The 10,712-nt window shown below is 42.0% G+C and overlaps 1 protein-coding gene across 1 annotated transcript; it reads left to right on the forward strand.

The window, feature by feature from the left end:
• Window positions 1-218: 218 nt before the first annotated feature.
• LOC109637887 (angiopoietin-related protein 1-like) lies at window positions 219-10,491 on the forward strand. Its single transcript, XM_020100547.2, has 5 exons — window positions 219-369; window positions 3,633-4,467; window positions 6,421-6,614; window positions 7,707-7,977; window positions 9,002-10,491. The coding sequence occupies exons 2-5, from the start codon at window positions 3,666-3,668 to the stop codon at window positions 9,187-9,189; spliced, it is 1,455 nt and encodes a 484-aa protein (XP_019956106.2). The 5' UTR covers window positions 219-369; window positions 3,633-3,665; the 3' UTR covers window positions 9,190-10,491.
• The last annotated feature ends 221 nt before the right edge of the window (window positions 10,492-10,712 follow it).

Below are 10,712 nucleotides of genomic sequence, written 5' to 3' on the forward strand. Positions count from 1 at the left end.
TGTGTGTGTGGGAGAAGGTTAACCAGCCAATCTCAGTCAGCACCTAGGTTTTTTCAGCTATGGTGAAACTTTTCAATGTGACATCAGAGGGGGAAGGCAGGGCCGAGCCAGAGAAAATTACACCATCAGCCTCCCTCTTTCTGGGTATGGACCACCCTCCTCTGTTCTCTCCCTCGGTGGACGGTGTTTGCCTGTACCATAGCTGTGTGCAGACCTTCATTCTCAATGAGAGCGACACACAGAGGGAGCCTGGGAGTGAGAGGAGGAGAATGGAGAGCATGAACTTACGTAGGAACCACAACTGAGACGCCTAGGCTGGGTCTTACCCGCACATCCTGGACCACTGACTGAACTCACTCACTGACACAGGTAAGATTATTATTTTTGCTCCTTTGTGATCAGGTAATTCATCAAACCCATGTGGCCTTGGTAAATATTCTTTATCCTCTTAAATCCCCAAATTTACAAGCAAAGGTCAATGTAATTTTGAACACTGTTAGAATAAAGTTGGATCTGCTTCACATCCAGGATGCTTAATAAAATAGCAATGGAACAATTATGAAATTAAAATTAATTTGAATTAAACATTTGAGCTCTCTAAGTCATTCATATTTATTCTGAAAACCTGTATCACATTCAAAACCATTACCATATGTGAAGCTAATGCATCATGTCAGCAGATGGATCTCATCAGTCGCACCATTGAATAAGTTGTGGGTTAATTGGCAAAGTCTTAAAAATCTGTTGGACAAGAACAAATGCCACAACAAAGTTGGGAAGTTGGAAAGAAAGTTAGGGGTGCAAATGTGGTGTAAGCCTTTTCTGGGCTTGAATATTAAATAAAACGTTTAATTGAGGAGTTTACCAGTAAGACAGAGCTGAGTGGTAGCAATTAGAGTCAATGGGCCGATTGGCTCTGTCCTCCAAGTTATTCTGGGCTGGGAAAAGCAGCCACCGCAAAGTTTGACCTGTGAGGACAGCATTAATATAGATGAGGTGGCTGCATCTGGTCAAATCTGGCTCGGAGTGAGGGAAAGTAGAGGAGAAAATACCCTTCCAATAAGTCAACAAAATAAAAAAATGTCTGCTGCGGCCGCCATGATGAAGACCAGCAGGGTGTGAACGACAGAGAGAGACCGGGTGGTGGCAGCTCCAGATGAGATTCACAGGCCTGGCTGCGGAGCCCTCTGAGTAAACACTGTCACTCCTGTCAGGTCAGGGGCTTGTGAGATTCATATTGTGGGGTTGGAGACGTGAAGACGGGCCAATAGCTGAGACGGAGCTATTGAAAGGGTGATGACCCGTGATTACGGAAAAACAGAGAAAAGTTCTCTCTGGGTATTAATAACTGAGTGACGGTGCCAAGGTGTCTCTGAGTGCTGACACATGGCCCGTTTTCCTCAAAGTGCACTTTCCCTCTGCTCTCAGATGCTTTATAATTTGTGACAAAACAAACTGCAGCTTGTTCCATATGTAAACACTAAAATACAGGCTTCAGGGCAGTTTCAAAAAGCTTGCTGCAACAACATATAAAATAATTGTTGGCTTAGGTACTTTCTGTACTTTCTGTAAAGAGGCCATTGTGCTTAAGAAAAACACAAAACTTTGTATTATATTTTCCCCGTGAGACACGCTTGTTTTTGCCTATGACAATGATAAAGTGTACTATTCTGCTACGGCAGCAGTTTGAGCTTAGGTAATGCTCTGGGATCTGTCCCATTAATTGTGGTCAGAACTCCTCAGTGCAACTAAACATCAATAGGCGGCCAAAGAAAAGATTCAAAGCTCCTGCTGTCTCTGTCTTGGGCTCATTTAATCCTGTCTCTTTGCCATCTGTTAAAATCCTCACTGGATTGGTTTTTGATGTGCTCAGATATGAAGTGGGTCATAGTGTCTGCCCGTCAGAAGTGTTGACGCAGGTTACTTAACCTCCTTGGCACGGCCGCCAAAATCAGCCTGCAGTTGGCTCGCCGGTAGCCCTGGCTCCCAGAGCAAAACCTCCCTATTGGATATAGAAGGTGGGATCTTTTACTTAACGTGCATTTTTGAACATCACCCACTCCTGCTCAATTCGTTGTGCTGTCAAAACCACTAAGATCAACACACAAGCTTTTCCATCCAAAAATAGACTCCAGAAAACATTACTCACAGGGATTCCTCCTCCCCCTCTCAACATATCAATTTGTTTTGTTCCGCATCAAATTCACATTTTTCTGTATGTGCCCTTCAGGCAGAGAAGGCAGAATTGACAAAGAGTCAGAAAGTCCCAGTGATAAGTACCGGCTGTTTTCTATCATGGCGCTCCCTACTGATAGTTCTACAAATCAAGAATCCATTAAAGACTGACAGTCCACAATTCCACAATTTATTTTCATGTTCAATTTCAATTTTTTCAAACTCAAATGTTGTTTTTCACGAGCGAGTGCAGGTAAGCTGAAAGGATATGGTGGAGGTTAATGGCGTGTGTGGAGAAACATACACACCCAGACACCTGATACACATGTGGTGAGGGCCTTAATGAAAGACAACACATGAGGGAATCTATTGAAAATATGTGTTACAATAATAGATTTGGTGGGTGGGTGGGTGACACTGTTCTTACCCCACCACAAGCAAACCAGATGGCACATCCTGCCTGGAACAGAAGGGTCTGCAACAACACACTGCTACTTTTGACTTTACATTTAAAGTTCACTAACTTCAGAATCAAGCAAGTCTTGTGCTTTGAATCATGACCACAAGCTTTTTGTCAACAGATGCTCTTGGTCTGTTTTAACTTTGCCAGCACTATGGTTATATTGGAATATATTGGGTAAGACAAGAAAAGAATAATCTGCATAAAAATGTGTTATTCTTACAGAGTGCCTGGTGGGAAATTGAACAGAAAGTAAAAGATGAGTGCAACCAAAAAATAAAATAAAACCCTCAGACCAAATTAAAGAATAAGATATACTATATTTCTCTCATGTCTACAAATCAAAAGGTAATACTAAAACCAATCAACTTAAAAGTAGTTTACTATCGGTGAAGCCAAAGAATTACATAGCAGTGTTATAGATGTCATAGTGCCACTGTGTCATAGATCTCCGCTGGTTTCCAAAAACTACTCTACCTTAGTGAACCACTCATTTTTGCACTGGGCGACATTACGATGAACTTCAGTATATTATAGTTTAGTTTGAGGCAATTCCTTTCCAATGCTGTTAATAGGCTCCTCCTGTCCCACAAACTGTTTATTGGTCCACATAGGAAAATAGTCCCCAACTATGCCAGTGCTGTTCATAAAAAATGCTAATTAGCAGTAACTCCAAATAAAGCTGAAGAACATTATTAGTTTTTCAGGTATTTTGTAAAAAAGTCATTGGTGGAGACCATGCATGTCGGTTCAACCATCAAATCGTTTTTGAAACATTCACTCTGATGGATCACTGACCCATTGGCTATCATCAGCTGTTTTAAAGCACAAATATTGACCTATTCTGTAGGAACCAATGGAGTTGGAGTTAAATCCTAGAGGAAGCGTAGGGGAGCTGTTAAGTATTGAGAGATTGACACTTATAAACTTTTTTGATGGAATTTATTGAAAATGAACAGCCTACAAAATAGAATAACACCAACTGTCCTGTTTTCAGATCTGTAGTTTGGTGATAAAGAGAGGAAGAACCATGGGCCCCGGAACATGGAGTCTATTTGTGCTGCTTGGTTTGGCCCTCTGGAGCAACAGCCATGCCCTCACCAAAAACCCCATTCTCTCTCGCATACGGAGGGCACCAGAGGCCAACGGAGAAAACAAGAAATGCTCTTACACCTTCCTGGTCCCTGAGCAGAAGATCACAGGCCCCATCTGTGCTGCTCGCGGTTACTCCACTGACAAGGACAGAGTGACGCGCTTGGACGTGGCTGCAGTGCGCGACCTTCTGTCAAAGCAGCGTCGGGAGATGGAGACTCTGAAGTTGGTGGTCGACGTGGATGGCAACTTGGTGAATGAGATGAAGCTATTGAGGAAAGAGAGCAGGAACATGAACTCAAGGGTGACCCAACTCTACATGCAGCTGCTGCATGAGATCATCAGGAAGAGGGACAACTCACTGGAGCTGGCACAGCTGGAGACACGCATCCTTAATGCAACCAGTGAGTCACTACGTCTGGCCTCCAGGTACAGGGAACTGGAGGCCAAATACTCAGCCCTGTCAGCAGTGGTGAACAACCAGTCAGTACTGATTGGAGCACTGGAGGAGCAGTGTATGCAAGTGTACAGCCGCAGGCATGAGCACCCACCCATGGGACCTCCACTAGTACAGGTGGTGCCTGAAAACATTCCTGTCAATGTGCCACGTTTCACCAATGAAATCCAGAGGGACAACACCCAAGGGTTTGTGCGGGAAAGGGGCTCTCGCTCTGGGCCATCACCCACAAGTGGTACCCTGGAAGTCCTGAAACCTCCCGAGAGGAACTTCAGTGCAGAAGGTAAGTGAGAGAATGTATTTATCTATCCATACATTTATGCATCCATCCATCCATGTACCCCTTTGTTATTTTTCATTCATTCAATCCTTAATTCACTCACGAAAATCTAAAACAGTCAGCATAAAAGTTGGAGCTGCTCTGACTTTGCAGGCCAACCATAACAAAATAATAATCTCTGACTTTGAATACAGCGGCAGGTGGGCCAGTGGCCTCATTTTGAAAGGTTAAAGATTTGCGAGTTCAGCTGGAACTGTGCTCCCAGCTCAACAGAAAGAACACAAACCAGAGTGGAAATAAAGATGTTGTAACGTCTGAATTTAGGCAGGAGACTTAAAGCAAAGCAAAGAAAGACCTAACAGGTGTGATTTTGTTCTCATCAACAGAATTTCCTGACACATTTAGATTGGCCTTGCCCAAGAATAATAAAGTGTGTAGGAATTCAGCACAGCTGTTTATGAAAATTATCCATCCATGAGATTGTTATATTGCATGTGAGATGTAGACAAAACCCAGGCTGGCATAACATAAGCTCCTGTTAAGTTTCATGTAGTGAATGGACTTGTTTACATTATTATATTAATAGCAGGGGCCCAGGTAGAGGGTTATGTGCCCCTTTCAGTAAACTCTGTGCTACATGTGCTTTTAATTAAAATTCTTGTAATGAGAATTATCTTGAAAAGGGGCACACTCTCACCACTTAATCACAGGGGTGACCGTTTTTTAACCTAAAATGTAGGCAAGTAGTAAGTTTCTTATTAAAAAAAGTATTTAAGTAGCCGCATTCTTCTTTGCTGTTCTGAGAAGACATGGTAAACAAGGGTATCTTTGTGAACCCAGATAAATGTGTTTTCTATTATTTTGTCTTTGTGGTTTTGTTCTTGTTTACTGGTCTTCTCATTTAACTTCTGTCAGACAGAGTGTTTTCTTCATCACCCATAGCACTGATGTGTTTGTTTCAGTGTTCTAGAACAAAAAATGTCTAAAACTGGCCCACAAAGGCACAATAAAGCCACTTTATATTTGTTCAAGCTTGAGTTGAGATCTTTAATACCCAATATTGAAGAGCTGGGTGAGTGTTATTGCTTGGTTCAGGAGCTTCAACTCTCACACAATTACTTTAGGATCTATTTCATAATGTGCATTGGAGAGTTTGAAGAGCTGCTGCAACAGTTCTTAGAGTTTTTAATTTGACAAAGGTCCTGTTTGTTGTTTGTTGTACACATGTTGATTCATTTCTTTGACAGGAGTTGGGTCTTGTTGCTTGATCCTTGCTCCATCATATCCTGAAGACAAAAATAACAGCTAAAAATAATAAGCTTTATAGAGCAGTTGACAGAGGAGGAAGTGATTTTTCTTCTATTGCCACTGCTTCAAGATGTGACATTGTCAACAACTCCCATAACATATTATTTAAAAATCTGCATGAAAAAAATGTGTGCAAATGCCGTCAGAGCAAAACAGCAGTCACTCTACTATCCAGTTAGCTAAGGCGGATTTATCTACTTTATCCCACCTGTTTCCTGAAATTACATTTTCATGCTTTTAGAAATGTATATTTGTAATACTATATATACACACAATATATATATTTAATTTTTTTTTAACCCATAATAGTGTAAAGGTAACACCACATAAATGAGTCCTGCTGACTATCTTAGTTTGGCTCCTCTTAGGTTTTTCGAACATGGAGTACAGTATCTGATTTTGTGCAATTGTGACCACCATCTTTCTTATGCACATTTCCACAGTTCAAAAAACCCACTATCACCCACTAACATCTGATATTTGTCTAAAATGGGAATGGATACAATTGACTTTCACTTTCGAATTCCATGCGGTGGTGATGGGGTTTTATGGGAAAAGGAGCTATTTGCCTTTTTAGCAGGTTTTTACCCACGTTTAAAAAGTAATTTTGCTGTAAAGGAAATATTATTGATGTGTCTTGCTTTTCAGGCCCATTCAGAGACTGTCTGGAGGCGCAGGAAGCCGGCCACAGCACCAGCGGCATGTACCTGATCAGACCAGATGAAGCAGAGAGGCCGGTGCAGGTCTGGTGTGAACAAGACATAGACAACGGGGGCTGGACTGTGATCCAGACCAGGAGGGATGGATCTGTTAACTTCTTCAGGAACTGGGAGAACTACAAGGTGATAATAATGTCACGTCTCCTCACATGTTCTGTCTTCTTTTTATCTCTTCTCTCTTGGGCCAATATTTCTGAATACTTGGCTCATTCAGAGACAACAGTTGTGTCAATGATCTCGGGTGTTAGGGGCTATATCTAGGGCAGTATCCTTGTGTTTTCACTTACTGCAAAATCGAACATCAGCATCACTGTTAGTCTGCTCGTTTGGTTTGTGATCCCCATTATGAAACATTAGATGGCCCGCTGAGGAAGGTATGTTCCACAGCTCAATCTGCAGGCGTTTCTTTCCAAAACCGCTGCTACTATGGTGCCTTCCTGGATGGATGGCTGCTTGGCTTACTGCACCACACCGTATAGAGCCGTCTCATCAAAGCTCTGAGTGAGATGGAGGATATCGCCGCTGGCAGCCGCAGAAATCCAGTGTTCCATTCACCCTGGCCAGGCTTGTGCATGTGTAACTGGAAGCTAAATGGTCTCTTCAACATTGATTTGCCTCTGCACTCTCCCACAAAGCCACCACATGTACACACAGACACACACAGACACACACACACACACACACACACTGCCTCGGAGAGGAGGCCCCAGACTGAAACCATACATCATTCATCATCTCCTGGCTCACTCGACTAATCCACAATCACAAACCTCAGCCTCCTTTACCAAGTGAAGTGTTCTGGAGGCTCACGGCCAGATGTAGATTGCTCGAGGTTATTCAACACAAGCACCCATTCCAATTTCGATCTGAGAGATCTGTGGGGTTTGAGCAATGAACCAGCATTTTGAAGATTGATGCTTATTTTCCAGCACAAACTTTTCCAGCATGTTTTTCTTAGGAATGTCAAAGAGAGGGTGGCATTGTTTTCCTTAGTCTGTCTTATCTTTTGAAGTTTTTCTTAACTACAGATGCATGAGCAAAATGTTATCAAAGGGAAAATTTTCATTTGTTCTGTTAACAATCCTACGCCGTCTTCCAAAGTTCCTAAACAATTCTCGTGTTTCTAAACACCCCAGTGCTGCCGCATAACAAACACTGTGTATTATTTTCTGTTATTTTTTCTGTAACCTTCCTTTTAATCTTCCTTTGACTCAGAGCGGCTTTGGCAACATAGACGGGGAGTACTGGCTCGGTCTGGAAGGTATCTACAATCTAGGGAGGCAGGGGGACTACAAGCTGCTGGTGGAGCTGGAGGACTGGATGGGCAAAAAGATATACGCTCAGTACAGCAGCTTCCACCTGGAGCCACAGAGCGAGGACTACCGCCTGCGGCTGGGCACCTACCAGGGCAACGCCGGGGACTCACTCAGCAGCCACAACGGCAAACAGTTCACTACACTGGATCGAGACAAGGATGCTTTCTCAGGTAGATGAACACAAGTTCCCTTTGTCTCTTTTTTAGTTTCGTGACCTTGGAATTATATGGTTTTATATCTGTGAAATGAGAGTGAATCATTTTACATGTTCACATCCTACAAAGAAGTAGTGACATTCAAGGAAGTTCTTTTTTCTTTATTGTCAAAATCAAATAAATATGGTTTCATATGTCTGGTCACAGATAGCAGTGGTGAAGGAAGTATGTTTTACTTTAGTAAAAACTAATGCACATACAAAAATGTATTTAGGTAAAGTAAAAGTACCACAACCACAACTTTTTGCTTGAGTAAAAGTAAGTACTGTATTTTAAATATAATTTATATGAATTTAAGTATTGAAAGTAAAAGTACTTGCTGAGTGTAGCCTATTTCCTAATGCAACATTCTACATTGTTGTGGCTGAGTCTCTGCCTCTCCTGTCTAATGTTACCTGCCTGCTCTGATTGGATCATTAAACTAATTCCCCTCACGTTATTGATTACCTTTGAATAAAAATAAAAACCGATGTCAACATGTAAGTAAAGTACAGATATTTGCTGATTTATGTAGTGGATTAAATGTGAAAAGTACCCAAAAATGAATAAATAAGTAAGTTAAGCACAGTAATGAGTATTTTTACTGTGTTACATTCCACCACTGTGAATGGTTGCAAAATTTGCCTGGTGATGTAACAAAAACAAACTGATATCAAAAACGTGGATGCAGTGGTGGGTCAGTTAATCACAGTGAGTGTAATCATATATCCAGGTCTCTTACAGTGAACAGTGGTACAGCAGACGGTTAGAGGGTCCTCCAGTTCAGTGACTAACGCTGACTCCACAGTGTTCTGAGGTCATACGTCTTAACAGAGGAGATTCAAAGTGGCAGAGGCAGTGACTCATAATTCACCATTAAGTAAAAGCATTGAATTGCATAAAATGTTATTCATCATTATATTCTGCAGACAACAACAAATGTGTTTCTTGAATCCCCTCACTGATCTAATTATCCCTCTTCCCTTTCCTCCCACCACAGGTAACTGTGCCCATTTCCATAAAGGAGGCTGGTGGTACAACGCCTGCGGCCAAGCCAACCTTAACGGAGTTTGGTACAATGGAGGCGTCTACCGTAGCAAGTTCCAGGACGGGATCTTCTGGGCCGACTATGGGGGAGGCTTCTACTCCATGAAAACTGTCCGCATGATGATCAGGCCCATAGACTGAGGAGACCATGTAAGCCGGGCCGGTCCACGGGCAGCTGTGGAGGCCAAGGCACACTTCTGACTCAAGTCTTGACTCTGTGTCATCGGCAACTGGTTGATCCAAGATAAAACTGCATCAATGGAGTTTGACCATTGGTAGTGACTTGAAAAGCCTCCTGTTATAGAAAAAGACTGTTTGAACATTGTCCATATATATATATTATATAAAATAGAAGCACACATAGAGGGATTTATGGGACATTACTATTTATAATAAGCCATAAAACTAATTTTCCCACCAAATACACATGATAGTGGGGGGGTAATAAAACATAATGGTCTACATTTTGTAGTTTAATAATCCAAGCTGCCTTTATGATAAAGAAACCATATTTTTTTTCCTCATTACCAGGTCACCCCGTGGAGAGGAGGCGCCACATCCTCACACAACTTCATCGGTGTTGATTTCATTCATAAGCTTTAGTGTCACAGGATCTACATGCATCTCTTCCTACCTCGCCAAGATAAACGTCAGGGGGAATCTTTCCCTCATCGTATTGAACTTGTGCTACTCTTGCTGGGAGCTGGAAAATACATTGTGTTAATATCTATTTAGATTTATTTAGACTCTGTATCCAGTTCCAGATTTATAAAGACCAACATCTTCAGAAGCTGGAAAAAGGAAAGAGGTTTAAACCCATGTTTTATTTCATTTTTACTCCTTACACATGATATATCCTTTATAATGTATGTTAAAGTACTTTGCCCAAGTACACATGACCTGAAACTATAATTTATGTGTGCAATGAACTAATCATAACAGTGAAAAAAGGTACAGGTATCCTGAGGGGGCAGTGAATGTTCCTGCAGAAAATAGAACTAATTTCCTCCTCGGTATATGTGACAATTATTCTCAAAGTGTGCTCGCAAATTGTTCTTAATGTTTTTCTCATTAGGGCCATTGATTCAATTTCAGTATGACTCTTGGAAAAACAAGCAACGTTGAAAGAAAGAGAGCAAGAGAAAGGAGATGGAATTATTTTTTGTTTTGAGTGGTTTTGGAGCATGAAAAATATGCCGACCAAGCGTGCTGAGTTATAGGCATTAGGACAGACAACGAGAAACACATTGCCTAGAGCCAGACAGGATGGAGGGAGAGAAGGAGAGTGGAGGGAGGGAGGAGATGAACTGGGATGGAAAGGGTCCAAATTTCCAAGTTACTTTTCCCCCCCTCTTCCTTTTAAATACAGAGAAATGTACATTCTTTCCGCACGAAAAGTGCTCGATCTGTATGTTTTCATAAAGAATATCTTTCATTGACAAAGTCACAGGCTCCTGCGTTCAGCGATCGCCAGTGTATGGAAGGAAACCAGTATCCTTTGGTGGAAGCCTCTCCATCCAGAGAGGAGGGGGAGCTGGAGGCTGGTGTTTGAACTGGTGGGTCTTCTTTGAACAACAGGGTTGGTTCACACACACGAAAAGACGAACAGCCTTTGTGCTGAAAATAGACCCTCGTATTCTGCTGGTATTTCCTCATTGACCACA

This window comes from Paralichthys olivaceus, chromosome 16 (assembly GCF_024713975.1).
Source record: "Paralichthys olivaceus isolate ysfri-2021 chromosome 16, ASM2471397v2, whole genome shotgun sequence".
In the NCBI taxonomy this organism is placed as follows: Eukaryota; Metazoa; Chordata; class Actinopteri; order Pleuronectiformes; family Paralichthyidae; genus Paralichthys; species Paralichthys olivaceus.

Bases quoted from the DNA above. Each gene is read 5' to 3' on its own strand.
- LOC109637887 (XM_020100547.2), top strand. From the start codon at position 3,666: ATGGGCCCCGGAACATGGAGTCTATTTGTGCTGCTTGGTTTGGCCCTC. The intron at 6,615-7,706 runs GTGATAATAATG...CCTTTGACTCAG, and splicing joins GGAACTGGGAGAACTACAAG to AGCGGCTTTGGCAACATAGA. The intron at 7,978-9,001 runs GTAGATGAACAC...CTCCCACCACAG, and splicing joins AGACAAGGATGCTTTCTCAG to GTAACTGTGCCCATTTCCAT.